Below are 15847 nucleotides of genomic sequence, written 5' to 3' on the forward strand. Positions count from 1 at the left end.
TTTAGAAAAATGAATCATAATAAGGGTTTGATATGAATGGCATTTGTGTAGAAGTATAGGGGTCGATATTCAGTAGGATTTATCTGGGTAGGAATGGCTACTATATTGATAAGTCATACCCACTGGGTCTATACTTGGATTTTCAGCGGCATTGCCCAAATAATGCTGCTAAAAATCTGGACAGACTGCCTTGGTATAATCTGGCTAATGGCTGGGTGGTCCAGAGGCAGATTTTAAGCAGAGTTGGCATTTTCACAGTCAGCAGCATTATTCAATCCACTGATTAGGTAATGGCCTGGATAAAATTAGGACAGCAAAAAGGCTGTCCTAACTTTATCTGGTTACTTAACGGGTACCAGTATGAATATCACCAGTACCAGAATAAGTAACTTAGCCATGTTATACTTGGATATTTAGCATTGCCCGGTATCCAGATATTGATACTGAATATCTAGGTATAAAAAAATCTGTAGAGGTCAGGTGTTACAAAAACACTGATCATTTTGGATAGTGAATGATACATACCTGTAGCAGGTGTTCTCCAAGGACAGCAGGCTGATTGTTCTCACGACTGGGGTGACGTCCGCGGCAGCCCCCACCAACCGGAAGAAGCTTCGCGGGCGGTCCGCACGCAGGGCACGCCCACCGCGCATGCGCGGCTGTCTTCCCGCCCGTGCGTGACCGTTCCCGCCAGTTGAATGACAAGCAAAAAGATGAAAACGCAACTCCAAAGGGGAGGAGGGAGGGTAGGTGAGAACAATCAGTCTGCTGTCCTCGGAGAACACCTGCTACAGGTATGTATCATTCACTTTCTCCGAGGACAAGCAGGCTGCTTGTTCTCACGACTGGGGTATCCCTAGCTCTCAGGCTCACTCAAAACAAGAACCCAGGTCAATTGAACCTCGCAACGGCGAGGATACAACAGAAAATTGACCTACGAAGAACAACTAACTGAGAGTGCAGCCTGACCAGAATAAATTCGGGTCCTGGAGGGTGGAGTTGGATTTACACCCCAAACAGATTCTGCAGCACCGACTGCCCGAACCGACTGTCGCGTCGGGTATCCTGCTGGAGGCAGTAATGTGATGTGAATGTGTGGACAGATGACCACGTCGCAGCCTTGCAAATCTCTTCAATAGTGGCTGACTTCAAGTGGGCCACTGACGCTGCCATGGCTCTAACACTATGAGCCGTGACATGACCCTCAAGAGCCAGCCCAAACTGGGCGTAAGTGAAGGAAATGCAATCTGCTAGCCAATTGGAGATGGTGCGTTTCCCGACAGCAACCCCTAGCCTGTTAGGGTCGAAAGAAACAAACAATTGGGCGGACTGTCTGTGGGGCTGTGTCCGCTCCAAGTAGAAGGCCAATGCTCTCTTGCAGTCCAATGTGTGCAACTGACGTTCAGCAGGGCGGGTATGCGGCCTGGGGAAGAATGTTGGCAAGACAATTGACTGGTTAAGATGGAACTCCGACACCACCTTCGGCAGGAACTTTGGGTGGGTGCGGAGCACTACTCTGTTGTGATGAAATTTGGTATACGGAGCATGAGCTACCAGGGCTTGAAGCTCACTGAGCCTACGAGCTGAAGTAACTGCCACCAAGAAAATGGCCTTCCAGGTCAAGTACTTCAGATGGCAGGTATTCAGTGGCTCAAAAGGAGGTTTCATCAGCTGGGTGAGGACGACGTTGAGATCCCATGACACTGCAGGAGGCTTGATAGGGGGCTTTGACAAAAGCAAGCCTCTCATGAATCGAACGATTAAAGGCTCTCCAGAGATGGCTTTACCTTCCACACGATAATGGTAAGCACTAATCGCACTAAGGTGATTCCTTACGGAGTTGGTCTTGAGGCCAGACTCTGGTAAGTGCACAAGGTATTCAAGCAGGTTCTGTGCAGGGCAAGAACGAGGTTCTAGGGCCTTGCTCTCACACCAAACGACAAACCTCCTCCACTTCAAAAAGTAACTCTTTTTAGTGGAATCCTTCCTAGAGGCAAGCAAGACACGGGAGACACCCTCAGACAGACCCAACGCAGTGAAGTCTACGCCCTCAACATCCAGGCCGTGAGAGCCAGGGACTGAAGGTTGGGGTGCAGCAACGCTGCGTCGTTCTGCGAAATGAGAGTCGGAAAACACTCCAATCTCCACGGTTCTTCTGAGGACAACTCCAGAAGAAGAGGGAACCAGATCTGACGGGGCCAAAAGGGCACTATCAGAATCATGGTGCCGCGGTCTTGCTTGAGCTTCAGTAAGGTCTTCCCCACCAAAGGTATGGGAGGATAAGCATACAGGAGGCCGGTCCCCCAATGAAGGAGAAAGGCATCCGACGCTAGTCTGCCGTGTGTCTGAAGTCTGGAACAGAACAGAGGCAGCTTGTGGTTGGTCTGAGAGGCGAAAAGGTCCACCGAGGGGGTGCCCCACTCTCGGAAGATCTTGCGTACCACTCTGGAATGGAGCGACCACTCGTGCGGTTGCATGACTCTGCTCAGTCTGTCGGCCAGACTGTTGTTTACGCCTGCCAGGTATGTGGCTTGGAGGAACATGCCGAACTGGCAAGCCCAACTCCACATCCCGACGGCTTCCTGGCACAGGGGGCGAGATCCGGTGCCCCCCTTGCTTGTTGACGTAATACATTGCAACCTGATTGTCTGTCCGAATTTGGATAATTTGGCAGGACAGCCGATCTCTGAAAGCCTTCAGTGCGTTCCAGATCGCTCGGAGCTCCAGGAGGTTGATCTGCAGATCCTTTTCCTGGAGGGACCACAGACCCTGGGTGTGGAGTCCATCGACATGAGCTCCCAACCCCAGGCGAGATGCATCCGTCGTCAGCACTTTCGTGGGCTGTGGAATTTGGAATGGACGTCCCAGGGTCAAATTGGCCCGAATGGTCCACCAGAGCAGTGAAGTGCGGCAACTGGTGGAGAGGCGGATGACATCTTCTAGATTCCCGGTGGCTTGAAACCACTGGGAAGCTAGGGTCCATTGAGCAGATCTCATGTGAAGACGAGCCATGGGAGTCACATGGAGGCCATATGACCCAGAAGTCTCAACATCTGCCGAGCTGTGACCTGCTGAGACGCTCTGGTCTGCGAAGCCAGGGACAGGAGGTTGGTGGCCCTCGCTTCGGGAAGGAAGGCTTGAGCCGCCTGGGTATTCAGCAGAGCTCCTATGAATTCCAGAGACTGGGTTGGCTGGAGATGGGACTTTGGGTAATTTATCACAAACCCCAGCAGCTCCAGGAGTTGAATAGTGCACTGCATGGACCGGAGGGCTCCTGCCTCCGAGGTGTTCTTGACCAGCCAATCGTCGAGATATGGGAACATGTGCACTCCCAGCTTGCGTAGATACGCCGCCACCACCACGAGGCACTTTGTAAACACCCGTGGGGCAGAGGCGAGCCCAAAGGGCAGCACACAATACTGAAAGTGCCGTGCGCCCAGGCGGAATCTGAGATACTGCCTGTGAGCTGGCAGTATCGGGATGTGAGTGTATGCGTCCTATAAATCCAGGGAACATAGCCAATCGTTTTTCTGAATCATTGGCAGAAGGGTGCCCAAGAAAAGCATCCTGAACTTTTCTTTGACCAGGAATTTGTTCAGGCCTCTCAGGTCTAGGATGGGACGCATCCCCCCTGTTTTCTTTTCCACAAGGAAGTACCTGGAATAGAATCCCTGCCCTTCCTGCCCGGGTGGTAAGGGCTCGACCGCATTGGCACTGAGAACGGCGGAGAGTTCCTCTGCAAGTACCTGCTTGTGATGGGAGCTGAAGTATTGAGCTCCCGGAGGACAATTTGGTGGAAGGGAGGCCAAATTTAGGGCGTATCCGCACCGCACTATTTGGAGAACCCACTGGTCGGAGGTTATGAGAGGCCACCTTTGGTGAAAAAATTTTAACCTCCCTCCGACCGGCAGATCGTCCGGCACGGACACTTTGAGGGTGGCTATGTTCCTGTGGATCCAGTCAAAAGCCCGTCCCCGGCTTTTGCTGTGGAGGCGCAGGGGGCTGCTTAGGCGCACGCTGTTGACGAGAACGAGCGCGCTGGGGCTGTCCCTGTGCCTGTCGAGGCCTTCGGGCCGGCTGGGTGTACCTACGCTTGGCAAAAGCATAGGGCGCAGCCTGCCGGGCCCGGGAAAAACGTCCACCTGCAGAGGTGGATGCTGAAGGCGCCCGGTGGGAGAGCTTGTCGAGGGCGGTTTCCCGCTGATGCAGTTGGTCCACCAGCTGCTCGACCTTCTCACCAAAGATATTATCCCCCCGGCAAGGGACGTCGGCCAGTCTCTGCTGGGTGCGGTTGTCCAGGTCAGAGGCACGCAGTCATGAGAACCTGCGCATCACTATACCTTGGGCCGCAGCACGAGATGCCACGTCACAGGTGTCATAAATACCCCTGGACAGGAATTTTCTGCACGCCTTCAGCTGCCTGACCACCTCCTGATAAGGCCTGGACTCCTCCGGTGGGAGCTTATCAACCAGGTCCGCCAGTTGCTTCACAGTGTTCCGCATGTGTATGCTCGTGTAGAGCTGGTAAGATTGGATGCGGGTCACGAGCATGGAAGATTGGTAAGCCTTCCTCCCAAACGAGTCCAGAGTGCGAGACTCCCGCCCCGGGGGCGCCGAGGCGGTATCCCTCGAACTCCGTGCCCTCTTGAGAGCAGAATCCACGACCGCCGAGTCATGGGGCAATTGGGGCCGCATTAACTCTGGGTCCGAGTGGATTCTGTACTGGGACTCTGCTTTCTTGGGAATGGTGGGATTAGATAATGGTCTCATCCAGTTCCGAAGCAGTGTCTCTTTGAGGACATTGTACAACGGCACCGTGGAGTACTCTCTAGGTGGTGATGGATAGTCGAGGACCTCGAGCATCTCAGCCCTCGGCTCGTCCACAGAGACCACGGGGAAGGGAATGCATATAGACATATCCCTAACAAAGGAGGCAAAGGAGAGGCTCTCAGGAGGTGAGAGCTTCCTCTCCGGCGAAGGCGTGGGGTCAGAGAGAGAAGAGAAATATCTGGGGTCCTCCTCTTCCCCCCACGAGGCCTCTTCCTCGGTATCGGACATAAGCTCATGTAGCTGAGTCCTTAACCGGGCCCGGCTCGACGTCGAGGCACCGAGGCCTCGGTGTCGTCGAGCGGTGGACTCCCGCGCCGGCGGGGACGAAGCTCCCTCCATCGACGGGGACTCCACCTGTGTGGCGGTCGAGACCGGCGCCACAAGCAGCGGTGGTGTCGAAGGCCTCGGCACCGGGCTAGAGCTCGCTGGCGCCACAGTAAACGGCGCCGGGGGCGCAAGCACCCCCCGGCGCCGGCACAGCCTGGTGCATCAGCCCTTCCAGGATCCCCGGAAGGATGGCTCGGAGGCACTCGTCCAGGCCCGCTGTCGGGAAAGACGGGGGGGGGGGGGGGGGGCGGTAGAGGCGTCGGTGCCGGAAGCTGCTCGGGTCCAGGAGACTGCACCGAAGTGCTGGGACCCTGACGCGTCGGTACCTCCACTACCGAGGGGGACCTCTCCTCTCGACATGGACCCTTCGGCGTCGATTCCTCTCCGGCACCGAGGGCCGGGCGCACCGATGGGGACCGATGATGGTGCTTTTTCTGTTTTTTGCGGTGCCCGTCATCGGCGCCCGGTGGAACAGAGGAGGAGGATGTCGATCCCCCTCGGTCTCGAGGGGTCGGGTCAGACAGGGTTTGGTCCCAAGGGCCATGAGAAGAGGGAGTGACCGGGGGCCGATTGCCCACGCGGCCTCTCACCCTTACCGTCACCGGAGGACCGGCGGGCCGACGGGACCTGTACTCCTGGGGTCGATGCCATCGGTGTCGATTTCGCGGACACCGATACCGGTACCGAAGAACCGGCTGTCGATACCGATGCCGTCGAGGTCGACGTCGAGGGGCCGGCACAAGTTCCAAAAAGACGGTCCCGAAGAACTTGCCTCGCAACCTGAGTCCGTTTCCGGAGACCAAGACACAAAGAACACGACTTGATATTGTGCTCCGGCCCGAGGCACTGGAGGCACCAAGCGTGGATGTCGGTCTGCGAGATAGGCCGGCCGCACCGACCACACTTCTTAAATCCACTCGGGACCTTCGAGGAAAGCGACGGAAAAATTGCATCGGCGAAGTTAAAGTCGTCGATGGTGGCGGTAAATCACACCTCGAAAAATAATCGACCGCGCGGCCACAAGGCCGCAACGCGACGCCCCCGCTAGAAAACAAGGGAAAATAGAGCGCGTGCTCTCTTGTTTTTTTGTTTTTTTTAATGAAAAAGGAAAAAACTGGAGCGCGGCAACAGAAACAAAAAATAAACGAATTCGCGAACAACGCGACGGTTTTCCGTGGCTGACTAAGAGAGAGCGGCAGACGCACGACTCTCTCCAGGCGCGGAAAAGAAAAGACTGGCGGGAACGGTCGCGCACGGGCGGGAAGACGGCCGCGCATGCGCGGTGGGCGTGCCCTGCGTGTGGACCGCCCGCAAAGCTTCTTCCGGTTGGTGGGGGCTGCCGCGGACGTCACCCCAGTCGTGAGAACAAGCAGCCTGCTTGTCCTCGGAGAATCAATATTACCCACCACAGAAACATAGGAAAGACAAGAAAACTTCATTTTTAATTTACAGTATGTTCTTCACTGTTCTGATTTATTTAAAATAAAATATAGAGTATAACAAATGTACATGCAGAAGAAAAATAAATAAAAATAATAATGCTACCTCAAAGTTTACTTTTTCAAAATCTTCCAGTGATTGCAAGTTGTCAAGTCTTTCTCCTTCTAGACAATGGGTTAAATCACGACACCACATTAGCTGAGAGATGGTTAAAATAACCTATAAAATTGAATAAAAAACAAACAGATACTCATAAAATTTACAAACATTTAGAACAATAAATTAATACAAAAGTTTATGATGTTTACCTGGGAAGGGTGTCCAGCTACTGCCCATTCTACCCTAGGCTTATGCTGATAATCAGTAATAGCAGTTTTGCTTAAACGTCTGAGAGAACTGAACATAGCTTCTTCCACCTTGCCAAGCCAGTCTTCTACATTCCCTCTTGCCTTAAGACCTTTTCCCAAACTAACCTACAAAAGATAATTAATGGTCAGATCTTTATAGTACTTTCCTCTATTCGATAAAGCATTAATCATGGATTTTTTTAGAATTCTTTACAAAAATACAAATGTTCCACATAGGAATATTTGACACAATAGGATTTATTAATATGATACTTATGGCTCCCTTGAGGGAAAACTAGAAATGTTGCAGTTGTTGATCTATGCGACTGTGTTCCGGACCATCTTCTAAGTTCTCCTGAGGACGCTCTTCGGAGCGAAACACACGTTGTGTTGGGAACAAACAGCAATAGAATGCATAGGATTAAATCGATGGAAATGAATTAAACTGAATTGTTGAAGGACAACATTTTTATCTTCACAAGAGCACTTTAATAGCACATAATACATCTGTGACGGCTGTGATCCTGATGAGATTGATTTCACGCTCCTTATCCTCCAGCTACAAGATAAGTGACATTTATTTAGTTGATGATTAGAGAGGATCATCTCTATAGTGATTATATGCCACACTGGAGGTTGGTGGGGCATGAGTGCAATGCTGTTTTGATTTACTCATGTCTGCATTTAAAGAGTCCAGCCATAGCAGCATGTTTCACTGAGCACTCTTTATAAACATTAGCCATATGCTTTCACTACACTTTCATATATTCTTATATATTTTTTCACTGATATATGAATTATTGCATTTTTAAAAATTAAAAAAAGAGAATACATTGGTACATAACGGTTTCCTTTGTATATATGGTGACATATTTATTGAAACCAGAACGATATATTTACCCCAGGGTGTTTCTTTAGTCCCTTATTATTGAGCCAAGCAAATGTGTACTTTACCTGCTTACTTTTGGGGGCAAAAGGTAGGGAAGTCACACTGGCAGTAGGGAGAGTTGGACCAAGGCTGCATTAGCACTGCAACAGTTGGAGGGATGCAATGCCAACCCCCCCCTCCCCCCACCACCACCACCACCTCCGACCCTTGCCCACCCCAAAACTACTGGCAGGCTTCCTAAACTTGTTCCCGGGACCTGAAAGCCAGTTGGGTTTCAGGATATCCACAATAAATGTACAATAGTGAATATACTAAAAATACAAATAGCTGTGGGGTCACCAGCACCAGTTGGAGAAACCATGACTGATGCAAACAATCTGGAGGCTTAGCCTGCTAAATTTTGTTATTTGTCTGCAGCATTCTGCAGTAAAGGAGGAGTTGATTCAGTTTAAGGATGAATTGCCTAAAATAAGAGTTGCCTTCACTATATACAGTACCTGGAAAATCTACCTCTCTTTTACAAAAGATCCAGAAAATTGGAGTAAATGGGTTGATTCTGGCAGGATAAGACTCGTGATACAGAAACACTCAGGGTCAGCTTAAGAAGCAAACCAGTGAGGTTTTGATTCTCATTTGACGGCTTGATCACTTAGCAGCAGTACCGGAAGACTATTTGTTAAGTGCTGGTGCCATTTTAAATCACTCCTGCCCTTATTCCCTAGACTCTAAAGAACTGCAGGAGGCTTTTTGTGAGGGAGGGAGGGGAAGAGGCTAAGTGATGTCTTCAGCTTAGTAACTTTTCTGGCCAAACACATGCTAAACCCATAAAGCCATTTCATATGCAAAGTATTGATAAGGGGGGTGCTAGTGCCTCTCTCCTATCAAATAACCAAAGTGTTTCTGGTACTCCAATGTGTACAAAGCCATTAAGGACCAGATTCAATATATGGCACCTAAAAATCAGCATTAAAAAACATGCTTAGCATTATTCTATAAACCTTGCCTAAAGTTAGGTATGGTTTATAGAATACTAGTAAAAAAGGCCCGTTTCCGAAACCAATGAAACGGGCGCTAGCATGTGTTTATTTGTGTGTGTGTGTGTGTATGTGTCACGGAGTTATTTTGTGTGTGTGTGTGTGTGTGCGTGTGTGAGGGTGTGGTGTGTGTGCAGGTTGTTGATGTGTGTCTTTTTTTGTTTTATTTTGTTTTTTGCTTGGGGGTTGGGGGATGTGCTGTGCTGTCAAAGTGGGTTGGATTGGTGTGTGGCTTTGAGGGTGTGTTTCTGTTGTATTGTGTGTGTGTGGTTTTGTCTGTCAAGGAGGTTTGTGGAGGGGGGTCTTTCTGTTGGTGAAATGTAAATGTGATTGTAGGGGGGGTCAGCCTTTGTTGAGTGTTTTTTTTTTTTTTGTGTTGTGCTGAGGCAGCAGTGTTGTTTTAGATGGGCGGAAGGTAGAGGAGCACGTTCTTTGTCTGTCGGTATTTTTTGGCCGTTTCAGGGCTGCTGTAGGGGAATGCTGGAAGAGAAATGTGCTGTTGGAAGCAGCGCCATCTTTTTCCATTGGGCTGGGGTTCTGGGCATCCTGGAGGTGGGTGACGGCTTGCCTGAGGACGAGGATGGTTGTTTTAAGTTGACGGAAGGGTGAAGAGCACGGTCTCGGGCCGTCGGGGGGTGATCCGATATGTTTGGTCCATTTCAGGCCGGCTGCAGGAGAATGCTGGAACATTTATGCGCTGCAGGAATCAGCGCCGTCTTTTTCCGGGTGCTCGGGGAATCCCCGAGGTGGGAGACAGCTTGCCTGAGGCTGGGGATGGTTGGGCACGTCCTTGGTCGCTTCGGCAAAAGGGGAAGAGGAAGGGGGTGGGGAGTTACCTGCAGCCGTCTGAGAAACCATGTATTCTTTGTTTGTTTTGTATTATTAGTTTGCATTTCTGTTGAAGAAAGAGTGGATGGCTTTTGAATGATGGAGGTGGTGCGTCGGTGTGCGGTTGTTTCGTTAGTTTGGCAGCCAGTCTCCAGCGATTCCTTGGCAGGGAAGGAGTAGGGAAACACGCTCCGCGTGTTTCCCTACTCCTCCCCCTTCCTTGGTCGCTGTTTGCTGCTGGCTGGGTCGCGGGTAATCCTTCCAGCTGGGCCGCAGCTTGTCCTGTTCGCCCACGTCCCAGATGGTGACGGGCACGTTGTTTACCGGCTCCTCTGACTCCATGTCAAGCGATTCCAAATATAGTCTGTGCTATAGGCCCTCTGGCACTCTTCAGTACTGGCATTAGGCATTTAAAAATTCCCCCCCCCCCCCTCCCCCGGTCTATTTTTGCACATACCCACAGCAGGAATATTCTTCTCTCGTTCCAGCGGTGGTTCTGTGCTCTCTGTGCTGCACAGATAATGAGCCATTCTGCTGGGGAATGCTCCTCCCTTATTGTCACGTAGTTTCTTCTGATTGGCCCGTCTTACGTTGCCTAGTGTTGCCTGGGAACGGAGTTGTGATGGTCCTTTGTGTTTCAGAATGTTGAGTGTGTTTTTTCTGATAGGTCCGTCATGCGAGGGCGGGGCAGAGAGACATGGTCAGTGTTCTGGCTTCACCACCATGAATCCATGAACCCTTCAGTGAGTGACTGAGTGACTTCAGAATGTTGTCTTCAGAATGTTGAGGGTGAGTTTTATTATAGTAGATGTGTAGCACTCATCCCCATGACTAAAATTTAGGCGCAACCATTTACACCAACTAAAACCTGTAAATGCACATGCCAAACTTAGGTGCAGACCAGGTATATTCTATAACAGTGCCCATAATTTATAGGAAGGTGCATGGCCTGCTCATGCCCCTCCTATGACCATGACACTTTTGAAATCCTTATATTAGAATTTACACACAGCACTTTACAGAATACTCTTAGAAACTTGTATGTGTAAATTCTAATTAGTGGCCAATTATCAGTGCCACTAATTAAGTTGCGCAAAAAGTTATTATGGATGACTATAAATTGTTACCTTTTTGCATTTAGCATTCAGCATTTATTTCCATACTACATATTGTAATACTCAATCCTTATTTACTTTGTTATTACAGCTTAATGTATACTATCCCACATCACTTTTTGTACTGTTAATTACAATAAGTTGTTAGCCTCATTGAACCTGATCTATTGGGTTAATGTGGGATATAAATGAAATTAATTAATTAATGAAGCTGGGCGAAAAGTTATACGATTATATAATAATGTCTTCATAGTCTATCTAGATCTTCCCTGTATATGTAAGATCAGGATTGACCACTCTTTGCCTATGAGGAGTGTTATACAGGAATCCCTGTGCTGGTTCAAGGGCCCATAGTATAGAACTGTTGAGGTACTAGCCCTTAATAAGTTAAGGATCTATCTTTGTTTAAGGAAAATGCAGAAAGACTTTGTCTTGCTCATTTCCAGGGTTCATGAGTGTCTGCACTTCCCTCTAAAGATAAGAGTTATAAAGATACCCAATCACAGCTAAACCATTTAGAAGGTATGTATCTCCTACCCCATCACATGTTATAAGGAAAATACATGGGATAAAGATGTTTTAATATTTTGTTGTGGGTGAGAGTTTGCATTACATCAGTTTTTATTCTAGTCAGTTTCTTTAAGTCAGCTGAACACTGTATGACTTAACCCATGTAGACAATAAGTATGCAAATAAAACAAAATCTGTCATTGCATTAGGGTTTGATTGTGAAAATCAGCTGAAATGGTAGCAAATAAACAAAGGGTGCAATACAAGACTCACAATCTGATATAAAACGAGTATCAGAAGTGTGATTAATCTTCCACAGCAAAGCTGTACATGGTGTTACCACTGCATTCAATTACATGCATAGGTGCCCCGTACAAGAGGCTTGGGGAGGCTAAGCCTCCCCGGTGACAAGTGCAACACTCCACAAAAGGACCCTCGATTTTCACGGAATGCACTGTCCTGCTGCTCCAGCTTCTGGCAGTTTTCTTTCCCTCCCGTTCCCCACAGTTCACTGGTGCTGCTAACTACCCAAATCGCTGCTAGTAAAAGCACTGTGGCAATTGAAAGGAGCTGCATACAGGCCCTGGTCTTCCCTGTGACATGCCCTGCGCCCATGTGGAATAGGAAGTTGCATCAGAGGAGGCAGGACATGTCACAGAGGAGACCAAAGCTCCGCGGCAGCTCCTTTTAATCGCTGCGGTGCCTCTACTGGCAGAGATCAAGGTAGTTAGCAGCACCAGTAAGCTGCATGGGAGAGGAGGAAGAAGGGGAGAAACTATGGACCTGCGGGCCAGAGGAAGGGAGAGAGAGGTGCTGCTCTCCTAGACCAGGAAAGGGGAGGGAGGGACAGACAGACAGACAGGAAGAGGTGCTGGATGGCAAGGGGGGAGAAGGAGAGGGAGAGAGATAGATGATGGACCAGTTTGGGGGAGATGGGGAGGGAGGGAGAGAGAGAGAGAGAGGCTGGGGGAGGGGAAGAAATGGAGGGAAATGCTGGATGGGTGAGAGACACTGGAAACCCAGGAGAGAGCTATACTGAACTATGGGGGTTGGGGAATGTGGGTGGAAAAGAAAGGGGAGGAACAGGGAGACAGAGAAAAGATGCTGGACATGGAGGAAGATAGGATAGGGATACGGGGGAGGGGGAGTAGGGACACAGAGGGGTAATGCTGATCACAGGGAGGGGGGATAGGCACAGGGACACAGAGGGGAAAGGTCAGGGCAAGATACACACAGGGAAAATGCTGAATATAAGGGCTGGATCGGGACACTGAGAGGGCAGATGCTGATACTAGAGGAAGGTAAGGGACACAGAGGGGAGATGTTAGACAGGATGGATAAGGATTCAGGAGAAGGATTTTGGACATGGAGAGAGAACAAATGTCAAATAGACAGGAAACACTGCAAAGACAAGAACACTGGGACCAAAGAGATCAGAAAAATAAAATTATTCAGACAACAAAGGTAGAAAAAAGTATTTTATTCTGAATTTATTAATTGGAAGATGTCAGCTTTAGGGAAATTCACATCTCTGATAATATGCATTTAAGTTTCAATTTCTCTAGTATTGCTGTATGCTGAGTCTGACTTCTTTAGGTTTCCAGTTCAATGTTTGTGCTTTCATATCTCTTATTGATCTCTGGTCCCTTTTGATATATTTGTTGTATCATGTGTTTTTCATGTGTGACCATACTCTCAAGAAACAGCAGAACTAGCACACTTATCATATTAGGAAAAAAAAATAAAAATTAGGGGCCAACTGTCCTCTAAGTGCAATTAGGTTACCGACTCCAAGAATTTAGTAAACAAGTTTTTAATTTCCTCTTAGACAGGTTATAAGAACTTTCCTCCTGAATTTCCCTAGGTAATTGGTTCCATAAAACCAGAACATACGAAAAAAATCCACAAGCTCCAGTGGACGAAATATGAGCTTGGACCTGAGGATGGATCACAAGTAGCCCCAGTGCTCCAGACCTTAGCACCTTTGAAGGAACATAGTATTGCAACATAGTAGCCAAATAACCCGGCTGATCGTAGCCAGCACCTGATGAACCATAGTTAATACCTTATACACTGATCAAAACTCCACTGGGAGCCAGTGAAACTTAACAAACAATGGGGTCGCATGGTCCCTGCTGGTCAAACCTCCCAACAACCTACTACCTGCATTTTGAATAGTGCGCAAATGTCTTAATATTCGCCAGGAAACACCCATATAAACCACATTGCCGTAACCTAATTTAGAAATCAACAAAGAATGAAGAACACATGCAAAGTAGTCTCATCAAAATATGGGCATACTGCTCTCAACAGCCTTAATAAAGAAAATCCAGATCTCACTATCCAGGAAACCTGATGCTCAAAGCTTAAACCCAATACATATTTATAGACTTAGGCCCTGCCCTCCAGCACTGCCCACATTATCCTCCCCAAACAGCTGAGCCACGACCGCTTATGATTACATGCATGTTAAAATATTTGGAGTTAATGAATTATATTAAAGGTCTATTGGTTGAACAGTATATGTATACAAATTTGCTTGAGACTCTCATAAAACTTTGATAAGAGAATAAGTTAATAAGTTTAACAGAACAAGTTCCAACTTATTAAGTGTCTAAGATGTTGATAAAGAAGTATTGCCCCCTAGATTCACTTCATTTTAACACACATAGGCGGTCGGTGGCCCAACTGTTTGGGGAGGCTAAAGGGGACGGGGTTAGGGGTGGGGCCAGGGGTGGAGCTTAAATCCATAATTGTCTGATAACACACAGAAAAATAAAAATAACAATTAATACCTTTTATTAAATTTAGATATTAGATATGTATCATATGTCAAAGAATAAAGTGGTTGCTCAAAGCATGTTCTAAGCACAATCGCTCAACTGCAAAACACTATGCACAACTTTGTGCAAAAACACACTCAGAACCTTACTGTACCATAAATATTACACTGGGCAGAACCTAATACACCAATATACCACCCATATGGAAAATGCAGACCATCAACGATATGAAACAAGGGATCATAATATCACAATTCTCATGTAGAGCCACAAAACACCCTAATTCATGTTTAATGTGGGATAAAATGCCATAAATAAGTAAATAAATATAAACTTTTAATGTTGAGCACCTGATTCTCAAAGTGGACATATTCCAAACACTATAATGAAAATAAAATGATCTTTTCTACCTTTGTTGTCTAGTGACTTTTTCTGATCATGCTGGCCCAGTATCCGATGCTGCTGCTATCTGTCCTCAGTGCAGGTCAGGAAGTCATCCTCGTTAAATATCTCCCTGGCAACCCAAGACACGTCCAGCCAACCCCCCTTGCTCTCCCAGCAGTAAGGTAAACAAACCATAAACCAATTTCTACAACTGGTTACACGAGGCTAGAGGGCTTTCACTGCAGCTCCTGCTGTGAGGATGGAGGTAAATCAACAATTTAAACCCCTCAGAGCACAGCAGGGGAGGCTTAGCCTCTCCAAGCCTCTTATACCGGGCGCCTATGTTAACACACATGTCATCGTGGCCTTGCTACTCCTTCTCTATGAATGCAACATAGGGACCGACTTTTATTTCAAGACTAAGTCCATATTGTTTCTTACCTGGGTTTAGTCATTACACCTTTCCGATACCTGACATGCTACTAGTTAAATAGGTTTTCCATTTTGGTATCTGTCATATCATTTGTTTTTCCCAGAAATATTTAGCTCCCAAATTACACTGAGTTCCATACAGCAACTGCTGAAGGATGATACATGTAAATGTCAAACATTTAATGCTGCTGGCCTCAGATCAGAGCATTTGCAACTAAGGATCTTCAATCTAATGTTTAATATTCATTAATAATCCTGTTTTATGATCACAATAAGAAAACAAGCATCAATATGACGTCTAAATCTGACTTTGGACGTTTTGTGGAAAATGTCCAAAAATCCAGTAATGAACATAGCCATTTTCGAACCTGAAAATGTCTATCTGGGTTTTTCGTTGTTTTTCGTTTCAAAAATGACAATTTGCTAGATGTTCTTGTGCTCAGTGCGTTTTTTTCAAAAAAGATAGATGCTTTGAAAAAGTCCAAGGAAAAAATACACAAAATCAAGCCAGAATTCTCAGTATGACCATAAAGACTTGGAGGAACTGAGGGAGACAGAAAGGTATATAGAGGAGGCCTACAGGGACGTTGTAGAGCAGTACCACCTCCAGTCTGGAAGACCCTCTCCTGCCTTGGAGGAGGAGGGAGGTCTTCTAAAAGGAGAGCATCACCCTGTAGCCAGGACCAGCCCACCAGGAGATGCAATATTCTCTTGTAATGAGGATGTGTCTCCAGGAGCTTCTGCCCAGGAGGAAAGGGTTAGGATTGCTGTTGTAGTTGGTGATTCGATTATTAGGCATGTAGATAGCTGGGTGGCTGGTGGACATGAGAATTGCCTGGTCACTTGCCTGCCTGGTACGAAGGTGGTGGACCTCACACATCACCTAGGATTTTAGACAGTGCTGGGGAGGAGCCAGCTGTCTTCATAC

General features: G+C 47.8%; 1 protein-coding gene across 1 annotated transcript in view; it reads right to left on the reverse strand.

Moving 5' to 3' along the window:
* DNAH6 (dynein axonemal heavy chain 6) overlaps positions 1-15847 on the reverse strand; it is a 2906060-nt gene that overhangs the window by 2072068 nt on the left and 818145 nt on the right. The window contains exons 27-28 of the mRNA XM_030192089.1: positions 6906-7070; positions 6703-6816 (exon numbers count right to left, since the gene is read on the reverse strand). Of these exons, the coding sequence (XP_030047949.1) occupies positions 6703-6816; positions 6906-7070 (279 nt within the window). The remainder of the gene's footprint in view (positions 1-6702; positions 6817-6905; positions 7071-15847) is intronic.

The sequence above is a fragment of the Microcaecilia unicolor genome, chromosome 2, assembly GCF_901765095.1.
Source record: "Microcaecilia unicolor chromosome 2, aMicUni1.1, whole genome shotgun sequence".
NCBI lineage: Eukaryota > Metazoa > Chordata > Amphibia > Gymnophiona > Siphonopidae > Microcaecilia > Microcaecilia unicolor.